This window comes from Leopardus geoffroyi, chromosome B2 (assembly GCF_018350155.1).
Source record: "Leopardus geoffroyi isolate Oge1 chromosome B2, O.geoffroyi_Oge1_pat1.0, whole genome shotgun sequence".
Lineage (NCBI taxonomy): Eukaryota > Metazoa > Chordata > Mammalia > Carnivora > Felidae > Leopardus > Leopardus geoffroyi.
In genome coordinates this window covers 146,608,329-146,620,826 of record NC_059332.1, presented here as the reverse complement: position 1 = coordinate 146,620,826, position 12,498 = coordinate 146,608,329, and the positions used below count along the sequence as shown (strand labels likewise).

Genomic DNA, 12,498 nt, shown 5'->3' with positions numbered 1-12,498 from the left:
TGAGTTGCACGTTCTGCTGTGGGACCCAAAGGCATTAACACAGTGTTGTAGTGCCTCCTGCTCCTACTCAAGTGAGGCAAGGCAGATGTGCTGGTGACCATCGTCCATGATGGTCAGGTACAGAAGCAGATGATTATATATGAGAGAAGTTACAGAGGGGCAACTTTTATGATGAAAACTCAGACGTAGTAATAGTACTTTCCCCACAGGTTTCCATGAGGATTACCAGAAAACACTCACTAATCACACACTTCAAAAGTGTTACCTACAACCGAGACTTTGGGGGTGGCTGTTCCTTGATTCTTGCAGTATTTAATTCTCTCTCTCTCTCTCTCTCTCTCTCTCTCTCTCTCTCTCTCTCTCTCATCTCTATTTCTATTTCTATCATCTTTATCTCTATCATCTCCATGTCTCTCTCAAGTTAACTAGAGGCTAAATATGATGGATGAACTCAGCACCTCTTTTATGAACCATAATTGAACAATGTTTGCACGTGGAATCGTTCTATAACTTCATGGATATTCAATGCCACTCTCCAGTAAAACTATGAATTCTGAATCAAAAATATTTAAACAAGCCTTTTCCATAAAGTAGAAATGCTGTTACTAAAACTATTAGTTTGTTAGGTCATAAGGGATTCAATTACCAACACCTAGTTTTTAGTTTCCTGAAAGAGTGATCAACTTGTCTAAATGTCCATGGTAAGTCTATTGCCATTCAGAGGTTGTGGAATGGATATTAACTTACTCCATTCTTACACTTCCATAACTCCAGGTGAAGTCCTTGTAACCAAATATGTCTAATATTGAGTATATAAGTAGGTCCTACTATTGAAATACAGCTTAAGACTATCTGAGAATTCCATGATTTGCCTAAGTAACGAGACTTTTAGTAGCAATTTATGAACAATGTAAAAAATAGTGCTTCCAAACAAAGGAGTTGTATGTGGCAGGAACACTCAGTTTTGTTGCTTGATTTCTTTTCTTGTATGTACATAAGCAGATCATGTCACAAAATTTTCATGCAGTGTTCCGCTAAATTGCTAACTTATTTACATAGCTGTCAGGAATTAACTTCAAATGTTGACTTATGCTATGCATATAAGAAGTATGGAAATTCAAAGTTAGCAACATAAAAGAAAATTAGAGTCACATCCTTTCAAAGAGGCATAAAAGGAAAATCACACTCTCAATGAACAAATATACATCCGCTGTCTGCCAACCGATCACCACAACTTGCTAGTGCCTTTGTTAGGGTAGAGCAGATTCATGTGAGCTCATCAGTGCTTTCCAAAGCTTATAGAATTATTAAAACAAATAAATGTATCAGTACACATGCATTTATAATCAGCACTCACCATCAACTAGATTATCTATTTTTCTATTTTTTTTAGAAATGAGAGAACATATATTAAAACTTCCCAGGCCACACGTATCATATTTTAACGATATTGCTTTAAAAATTCATCTTAAGCCAATTAATAAAAACTGCAATTTTAACAGAGTATCTAAAGGTAGAATTACCACCAAGAGAAAGGACAAACTCAAAACCTACTAATGCAGTCACAAGACTATTAAAAAACTTTACAATTTAATTATTGGAAGATTATAGAACTGCTTCAGTGCTTCTGTACTGAGTAAGTAAGCTGTACGTGTGAGGTGTAATAAATGAAATTGTTAATTTTACTGTTTCCCTAGGGAGTAGCAGGGGAAGAGTGGGAGTTACACTATTTAGATCTCCAAATGGATCTTGGTTTATAAGCAATAATAAATCCTAAATGTGTTGCTAATTAACTCTACTTCAAACCACTCCCTTTTTTTTAGGGCTTAAAAGACATTTGACTCCTGGGATCACTCACCATTCATATTCTTAAAGATGTTCAGGATGGGGAGGATTTGACGGTAATAGGGCACCAGAGCTTCACCCACCATCTCAGCTGACACAACCAGATGTTGGAGAACTTTGAGGGTGACGCAAATGACCTGTCGATTTCGAAGATTCAAGGCATCTATACGGTAGGAAAGGGAACAAGCCGAAAATAAAAATCATTAATTTCTACAATGTGAAGGTGAGTCGATTCATAGACCACGTCGTTGAAATGTACTCTGTTAGCTGGGTGAAACTTTATTATTAGAATTTTGAATGATGCACTGTAGCCTTTCATGTTATAAGCAAGATCTTGTTTGTGTGTTTTTTGTTCTTCCTGCTTGTGCTGATTCTTCACCAAGCCTAAGAAAGCCGCTCATCGTCCTTCACAGAAGAGGCTGGTGCCATCACCAGGTGGCATGAAAGATAAAAGATCAGTTAGTGTCGCTGGGATTAAAGGGCTCCCATGAAGTTTAACAGACACATTTCTATGCAACAACCCTTTCCAGTTAACAACCATGCGATTCTTAAAACCATTACCAGGAAACAAACATTTATTTGGGAAGGAAGGACTGGGTGTGGTACGTGTGAGTAGAAACTATCGGCCAGTTAACAAACACTGACAACGTTCCTCACAGAAGTGAACATCAAGTGACTATATTTAGACTCTTAAGAAAGCAGGAAAGAAAAGCGAAAATTTTAAAGCTCAGAACTTTCGAAAGAACCAACACTAAATCAGAGACCAAACAAATACACGATAGTTTTTAGAACAATTCCGAACGCACACTCTGAAAGCTGTACTGCAGAGACAGGATGGGAAAGTTACCTGTTATCCCCTCACACGCGGGGTCTGGAAGGTACCATTTGTTCTAGTGGGGAAGGCCGAGGACCAGGGGCCAGGACACTAATAACTGGCTGTATAAACTTGGCCAACTCCCCTACACTTTCGTTCCTTGGTCATAGGAGCCTATTATCTACTTTCTAAAATGACTAAAAGTTCCCAGATTTAAGTAGAAAGCCTGTGTAAGGCATCTATTCTAGAAAGTCAGAGGGGGTGACTGATAAACTGTGATGCTCCCAGACTATTCCAAGAGAAAGTCAAAGGCTCTTACGTGTCACATGGTCTATCTTGTAAGGAGAAGATTGGCCGCAATTAAACCGTGTGCCATTTATGGAGGGACAAAGGAACCAGGCTACCAAAATGGATGACGCCACGGTCAATACACCTGTGATGCAGACCTGACATTACTCTTGAACTCCAGCTCACATTTCCAAAAGCCTGGATCTTCTAGCACCTCAAATTAAGTTTGTTCCAAAGACAAGTGGTCTCCATACTTTATATTTTTGTTCTGTTCCCCATACTGATAATGATACAACCAGATTCCTAGCCTCCAGGGTCAAAGTCTGTTTCTCATCCCTCACACTCCTCATGTTGTAGAGCCATCTTGTTCTGTTTTTGTAATGGCTCTTGAGTTTGTGTCCTCATCCCATCCTCACCTCCTCTCCTCTGGTCCTGGGTCTCCATCCTCACCTCTAATCCTCTGGTTCTTGACCTAGGAACTCCTCTATTGGAGCACTGTCATGGCTCTTTCCAGACACCCCTTCTTTTCATCTTTCTCAAATGCCCCAACCTGTCTTTTCACACTGCTGCTGGATTAACCTTCCTAGAGCATATTTGGTCATCTCACTATCTGGTCAAAGAGTTCAGAATCTCTTCCTACCCCTTTTCCTACAAAATAAAGTACAAACTAGCCAGGCACAAGGATCACACCTGGAGTAAGTTTGAACCAAACTGAATTATCAATTAAAAATCCAAGAATACAAGGTATCATTGCCGTTTCCTCTGGAATTACTAGGAAGTTTAAAAAAGTCAGATGTGGAAACTTTATTGCCTCCAGCAATATAATGGGTATTGGGGCAATAACACCGTAGGATGGCCCCTAACATCTAGTATGGTACAGACTACACTATGGTTTGGTTTGAAAGGACAGACGTTCCTCAAGTTATAATAGGGTTATGTCCCAATAAATCCAGTTGAAAATGTTGCAAGTCAAAAATGCATTTAATACACGTACCCTACTGAATATCATAGCTTAGTAGGCTAGGTTAATCATGCTCAGAACACTTATATTAGCCCGCACTTGGGCAAAATCATCTAACACGAAGTCTATTTTATAATGAAGTGTTAAATTGAATATCTCATGTAATATATACCTTACTGAAAGTGAAAAACAGAATGGTTGTGTGGGTACAGAACTGCGAGTGTACTGGTTGTTATCCTCACATGGCTGACGGAGAGCTGCGGCTCATTGCCACTGCCCAGAATCATAAAAGAATATTCTACCAGTAGCTCAGGAAGAGATCAAAATTCAAAATTCTGTTTCTACTGAAAGCCGATGGCTTTCATGCCATCTTAAAGTCAAAAAGTCCTAAATCAAACAATTTTTAGTTAAGGACTGTCTGTAAACACAATGTGATGAATGGAGAATGCTCAGCTTTAACTCAGGGAACGAATCTAAATATAACTATGGGATTTGATCATATGATGGCTCATTACCACAGCATTTAGACACACTGCAGGCCATTCCATATTCTGAAAACAACTAGAAATAGAAGGATATAATTTAGCCTAAAAGTTGTAGTAATAAGATATTCAAAGGCAAAGTGTCAGAGTACTATGGGAAGATAGAAAAGAAGAAGGGAAGGTACAGTATCTCACAGTCAGTAGTGGGGGGTTCTTTTTCTGGTTTTATGCAATCTAAAACTTGTTTTTTAGGTAAATGGGTACTGAACCCTGCCTACTGACCCAGTTCAGTTTAACAAAAGAGAACTAGGAACCTGCAGAAATGTTGAATATTCTTTCAAAAAGTCTGCCAATGAAGCTAAACATGTGTAGGTTCGGAACTTCATAGTGCTGTGTCATAGCTCATATAATAGTACCTAATATATACCAAATATTTGCATATTCCAGGAGTTAAGCAAAGCACTTTACATATATTAGTTTACTTAATCCTCATTCATCAAATACTTATTGAGAATGTGGATGTGCCAGTCACTGATTTAGGAACTGGAGATAGAGAAGTGAGTAAGACAGACATGGCACTCATTCACTTGCATCTTATAATATAGTATGGAAGAAGATAGTGAACAAATACTACAAGTTTGATGAATATTCACAAAAAGTTGGGTATTTAAACAGTGACTCAAAGTGGGCCTCCAGCCCAGTTGAGAGAAAGAAGACTGCAAGACCCAGGGACAGACTCTAGGGTTGAGTGGATGTTATTTAGGTGAAGAGTATTTATTCCAGAAGGGGAAAGAGCGTGCTAGAAAATGTCTCCTCTCCTCTTAGATAAAGGAGTCCTCCTTGTACAAGATAGACTCTAGCTCATAGGGATAAAGTTCTACTTAGCAATGTGGGAAAAAACTCCAGATATTTTAGAAACTGTCTTCTAAATAGTTTCATCATTGTGTACATATTTTCCTTAAGGTCATTTAGAAGTGGTAGGAAGAAGCATGTGGGTGTGTGTAGATATATATAAATGTAGCACTTTTTCTCAAGCTAAAAGATTCACTAGGTCCCATCTTGCCATATCAACCAAATGGAATCAGATGTTTAAGATCCTGGGTTTCTGCCTTTTCTCTCTACTCATCCGTACTTCCCACCCCACTTCTTAAGACGAACTCATAGCCACATCCGAATAAATGTTTTATAAACTGTTTAGTGAAGAAGGATTAGACGTCAAAACAGAACCACATGGGTGTGTTGTGTTTTTCAAATACAAAATAAATGTATAAATGAGTGCATACAACTCTCATTCCATTTTGGAGATTTTGTTCTTCACCAAGAAAGCCTTTCTGTTGACACTATGAAGTCACAAGTAAGAGAATCTATTAAAGATGTTAGAAGAGAGAGCTATTTGTGCATGGGTACAGCCCATGCTGTACAGCCCATGGACACCAGCCCATCTGGTGACTGCAGAAAAGATTTTTGTAGCCATAGTGGTTACTGAATATTGGCTTATCACAGTGGTCATCTTTTAGAATATGTATGTCAAAGCTTGCAATAACACAGCCGGGGATATGCTCATTTACTATCAATGTTAGAGTTTGCCATATAGAATATATTGACTAAAGAGTAAAGTTTTTATATATATATATGAGTAACAATAACATCAAACTGTTGTTGATTAGGTTTATGCCTGTATGTATAGATAACTGATCACTTGGAAATAAACTAATAGTGTCTTTCACCATGGATAGTAATAATAGCTATCAGGAAATAAGTATTTCATTTTACTGCAACCTTGATTGAATTAACATGGTTGTGATACATGTTATTGGATGGACAATGACTGACAAGTAATATGTGTGAACCATTACTCTTAATGGCATCTAAAATGGAACTGGATGATCAGGGAATAGTTCTAAAACCTCTGTAGTCACTGTGAAATAAAGGCAGTGTATGCACTATAAAAGACCCTTAACTTCATCCAGGAAGGATCTTTTCATGCTGCCCCTTTCCACTTCAGTTCCTCTATTTTTCTTTCTCATTCTTGAGGAATTAAGATATACCATTAAGTTGGAAGTCTTTTTGTTCTTACTATCCCAATGGAATTAAATAAAAAAGACAGCTTTTTTTTTTAAACAAAGTTCTTTTTCTTTGAAAAAGTATGTTAACAGATATAAAGAATATGATTCTGTAGCTTGAAAGAGAAGGAATGTGTTTATTCTTGTGTTGATGGGCCTGAAAGCTATTGTCAAGACATAAGTGAGAACTTTGAACTCAAGATTTAAGATTTTGAAAAGGGTCTGACATGAGACATCTACTGACATTATAGATCAGCCAGTGGAACCTTTCTATTCAGAAAATTGGATTTCTATTGTACTGCTTACTGCCTTCAAGAATAATCAACAAGACACAGCTCCCAGATATATAGAAATTGCTGAAGAATAAGGAAAAAAATAATTTAAAGTCAAAGTGGTAAAACTTATTCATCTTAGATGGTTATAAGTTACATGTATGATTTTTCTCAAGCATAAAATCTATTATTGCCATAATCTGTGCAAAGTCTGAACATTTTCTACTATTAGATATGATTCACTACTGGGAAATCAGGAAAAATGGAAATATTTCTACTTCTTTTACAACTGGAAACACCAAACAAAATGCAAAAGCCAACAATAAAATCTAAAAAAATATTTTTGACATATGCTATAAATGTTAATATCCTTGATATACAAATAGCTATCACAAACCAATAAAAGAAATGCTAATTAAAAATGGGCGAAGAATATGCATAGATAATCCACAAAATAATAAAACAAATAAACAATATTCCAGAATGTTCAACTTCGTTAGTAATCAAGATAAACACTACTTAATAATTTTGAGTATCATGTAACAAAAAGTTTTGAAGAGTTAATACTCAGTGTGGACACAGGTTTGGGAAAAGAGGCACTCTCATAGATACCACATTACAAGCCATCACAACCTTTCTATAGCAATATAGTAGTTCCCCCCTATCTGTGGGGGATATGTTCCGAGATCCCCCCGCCAGTAAATGCTTGAAACAGCAGATAGTACCAAAGCTCGCATATGCCACGTTTTTTTCTATATGTACATTCTTATCATAAAGTTTAATTTATAAATTTGGTACAGTAAGAAATTAAAAATTATAATAGAACAATTATAACAATATACCATAGTAAAAGTTATGTGAATGTGGTCTCTGTCCCTCTCTAAATATCTTATTGTACTATACTCACTCTTCTTGTGATGATATGAGATGAGAAAATGCCTACATGTTGAGATCGAGTGAGGTGAATGACGTAGGCATTGTGACACAGCATTAGGCAACTACCGACCTTCTGACATATGCCAGAGGAGGATCATCTGTCTCTAGACCGCAGCTGACCACAGGAAACTAAAACCATGGAAAGCGAAACCATGAATACAAGTGCGTGTGTGGGGTGGGGGGGCAGGATGGGGACTACTGTGTGCTTATAATTAACCCAGCAATTTCACTTCTGGGCATTTGGTCTAAAGTATGCAACAGTGCAGAAAGAGTGATAGGGAAGGATGTGAAGGATAGTATTATTTATAACTAGAAACAATCCAATTGTTTCAAAAACAATGGATTAAATAAAGTCAGGTGTACCTACATAATGGAAAATTATAGTTACTCAAGTCATCTAATAGAAAAATATTTTTTAAAAATAGGAAAGTGTTTATAAGATACAGGTGAATAAAAAAGTAGCTTATAAAGCATATTTTTACTATGTTCTCATTGTGTAGAACAGAATTATATACTCCACTGCAGTAGAGATATTTTCCATAGGTGTATACAGACATAGGGTTTTATTCCATTAAAAAACATAATTTTAATACTGCTTAAAAATGTCAGTATACTTTGCATATTTACCTAAAAATATTATTCTTCATGGTCATAACTTTGTATATTTTAATATAGTGGAATATGGAACTCTCTCCTTATTCTTTCCCAGTATTTTCTTGATTAGTCTTAACCATTTATATCTTGAGGCAAACTTTAACATAATTTGGTCAGGTTAAAAAACATGCTTGAGACTGATAATTTCAATAAAAATTTATTGAAATTTTTATTCAATAAATTTAGAGACTAATTTTGGGGGAAATTATCATCTTTACTACTGAATCTTTCCATTAAAAACATGTTTCTCTTCAGTTTTCCTTGTTGTATTTAAGCTCCTCAGAAAAGCTTTATGATATTTTTCATTTAGATTCTGCATAATTTGTTAGGTTTACTCAAAGCAATTTTATACTTTGTTACCATTTGTCTAAGAGCATATTATCCCAAAATGCATTCTGAAATTTATTGAGAACACATACATAAAACATATTATTTTCATATATTTATTTACTGGCTAACTTACTGAATTCTCTTTTTTTTTTTTTTTTTTTTTTAATTTTTTTTTTCAACGTTTATTTATTTTGGGGACAGAGAGAGACAGAGCATGAATGGGGGAGGGGCAGAGAGAGAGGGAGATACAGAATCAGAAACAGGCTCCAGGCTCTGAGCCATCAGCCCAGAGCCTGACGCGGGGCTCGAACTCACGGACTGCGAGATGGTGACCTGGCTGAAGTCGGACGTTTAACCGACTGCGCCACCCAGGCGCCCCCTTACTGAATTCTCTTATTGGTTCTATTGTTTTTGAGTGAATTCAGTTGGTGTCTGTAAGTAATTATATTACCACAAACATTGCTAAATTGATCTTAGCTTTCTGATATTTATTTTTGGTCATATGACAGAGGCCGGGATTTCTGAAAGAAAGTACAGTATTATAATGCTGAGGGAGGACATTTTAGTTTTTGGATCATTCTCATTTATTTTGATATCTTAAATGATTATTTTTATTATATAAAATGTGTACAATAGAAAGGGTCATTTGACCATTTTTAAGTATACAGTTCTGTGGCATTAATAACATTCACAATGTTGTGCAATTATCATCACTATCTGTTCCCAAAACTTTTTCAGGTTTCTATTTCCAAACTCTATACCCATTCTGCAGAAACTCTCCGATCTTCTCCTCTCCAGCCCCTGGTGACCTCTCATCTACTTTCTGTCTCTAGGAATTTGCCTATTACAGATGTCTTCATGTATCTGAAGTAATTTTTTGAAGTTAAAATATTTTATAAATATTTAAGCTTGTTTGGCCTAATATATTACTTGAATTAGATTTAAATGGATATAAATTTTTCCGGTCAAGGGGCGCTAATCATCTAATTCATTAATTTACAGAGTATAACGAATTCACAATGTGTTTTCAAACTAAGTGTAGGTTTCAAAATTGTAGAAATTTTTCCTCTTCCAAAACAGAACTCAATTTTCTCTTTCTTCCTCGGTCCCTCTCCCCTGCTCATTTGCACGTGTGCTCCCTCTCTCTCTCTCTCTCTCTCTCTCTCAAATAAAAAAAAAGGAAGAAAGGAGTACCTGGGTGACCAGTCAGTTGAATGTTCTACTCTTGATTTCAGTTCAGGTCATGATCCTGGAGTCCTGGGATAGAGCCCTGCAATGGGTTCCATGCTCGGCATGGAGCCTGCTTAAGGCGCTCTCTCTCTCTCTCTCTCTCTCTCTCTCTCTCTCTCCCTCTGCCCCTCTCCCAACTCAAGCTCTCTCTCTAAAATAAAAAAAAAATCAACTAATGAAAAGTAACAGAACTCAATTGCTAAATAAATATGATATGGCCGGATTTCTCATATTCCTGGATAATTAAGCATCAGAGACTTAGGTCAGCTATTATGAACATCCAGGAAGCCTACATAAGGGTTACAATTTTGTCTTTAATTCATTGTTTTCCAGTAAGCATTCTGTACATAAAAAGCATCACTTTTTCTCTATCCCATACGGAAAGGAATTATCTTTATTTTCTATCAAAGTTTTGTCATTACAAGTGATTAATTTTTTCACTTTTCAATTGGTAAGAATATATTATGACTAGGACCACAGCGCACAATTTAGTATTTGGTGAGAGTGTTTGGCTTTTCTTTCCCTTAAATACTTAAAGATAGAAAATAATTGTTTTAAAAATAAATGAAAGTATTCATTACTTAAATGGACTTAACAGTAGAGTCACTAGCATGATCAACCTGATACTCACAATTCTGTAGACATAAAAGAAGCTGAATAATGACGTAATCCTGCGCACTGCACCTTCTTGCTGTGGCCAAGGTTGGCTCTGTGCCTGCTTTCACACATACTGAACACCTCCAATGGCGGCAAAGACTAAACTTCCCAATACCCTGCTTTGTCAGAAAGCAGTGCATGGTTTGGCTTTTTGAACCTTGCTCCCCTGCTGGCTCAGTTCAGCCTGAAGGAGCAGGTGACAGATGGAATTATGACCAAGGGAAGGTGTTGGCCAACGCTGACTCCATTCTCCGAATAAGACCAAGTCACAATCTGCTATGACAAGCAGGCACTACCTCTGAGAATTACTGTTACATTCCCCTCCTCTGGTGGAGGGAGGGTTTCTAAATTTACCCAGCTTTAAGGCAGTGGAAGCAGCAGACTATGAGGAAGGACAAAACATACATAGGCTTTCCACAACACTGGCACGCTGAGAGCCGTAGCACCAAACAGAAGGCAGATAAACACACCCATTTCTAAGGAGGAGCTGCCCTCTCCACCCCAAAGCAGGAATTTGCAGAGCTACCCCCTGCTGAGCTTGGCATCAATATCTGGTACAGCTCTGGGGTCGATTATTCAAGCAGATTATTTGAGAGCTCCCAAGAAACTAGCAGTGATCACTATGAGCCAGGGGGAGTTCTCTATAATACCAGGCCAAGCTTATTTCATGTATTCTTACGACGGAGATCATAACAGGACTATATCAGCAAGACATCTGGCAAGACCTCCCTTGTTTTTCCCTTTTTGATTTTCGTTGTTGTTTTGTTTTAAAAAGAGAGAGAGAGTATGAGCAGGGAGAGAGGCAGAGCGAAAGAGAGAATCCCGAGCAGACTCCATGCTCAGCACAGAGACTGATGCTGGGCCCAGTCCTGAGGGATCATGACCTGAGCCGAAATCAAGAGTTGGAAGCCTAACCAACTGAGCCATACGGGTGCCCCTGGCAAGACCACCCTTGTAGGCAAGGTACAGGCAGGCATGGCTGAAGAATTAGGCTTTTTTTTTCTTTTTTCTTTCTTCCTTTTTTTTTTTTCTTTTTTTTTCTTGTGTGAACAATTGAATCCAAGCAATATGCCCTGATGATTTTGGTCCCACTGCAATACCACCAAGGTCTATACTTGATCTAATTCATTTTCCGTTTAACATTTTTATTATAACTTGGATGAGAGTTATAGAATTCAAATCTATTAACTTTTCAATGACCCAAAGTTAGGAAGTCTGCAGAGATATGACCATGAAGGGCCACCATGAAGGTGAAAATAATAATTTGTTCTTACTATCATCTTGATTTGGCACTGTGCTAAACACTTTACTTATATGATTTGTTAATCCTTACATCATTTCTGGGCAGTAGGTTTTATAATCCCCTGGAGGAAATGAAATAATTAATTTGCCAAAACCATACAGCTAGTTAATCGCAAGCCGGAGTCTGCTTTGCATGAGCTCAAGGCCTGTGCTCAGAGTGGTTAGACCCAACTTCCTCCCAGCATCTCACCAAGTCCTGGTGGAAATGAAGCCAGACTTGGAACCTGTTCAGGAGAGAGGTTCAGAGCTGCACAGCAAACACAGACTTTAACATGGACTTTGGGCAATGAGACTAGATACCTGCTGGGTCCTGAGCTCAAGCAGCTTGTTCCTAAGGGTCATGGTGGAGCTTAGTTTTCTGGCATCTTCTGAGCCAGCAAGCAACACTCTGTAGTGGGACTATACTTCGACTAGAACTCAGCCCTATGTGGAAGGATGAAGACTTGCAGATGAAGTTTTAGCCTTGGCAAGTAAAAACTCTTGCCCTAATCAAGACAGACAATGATGATGGTAGTGATGATGATGGTGATGGTAACTATTATACTTACACTAGGTGCTCTGCTAAGAGCTTGAAATGTATTCACTCATTTAATCACTGAAATAACCCATAAGTTGGGTACCATTCTTCTGCCAATTTCAAAAACTGAGCCTCAACATGGTTAAC

At 37.5% G+C, this 12,498-nt stretch overlaps 1 protein-coding gene across 1 annotated transcript in view; it reads right to left on the bottom strand.

Moving 5' to 3' along the window:
• The window catches only part of PACRG (parkin coregulated), a 510,247-nt gene that overhangs the window by 206,300 nt on the left and 291,449 nt on the right, over nucleotides 1-12,498 (bottom strand). Inside the window, exon 4 of the mRNA XM_045500232.1 lies at nucleotides 1,859-2,008. Coding sequence (XP_045356188.1) covers nucleotides 1,859-2,008 — 150 coding nt within the window. The remainder of the gene's footprint in view (nucleotides 1-1,858; nucleotides 2,009-12,498) is intronic.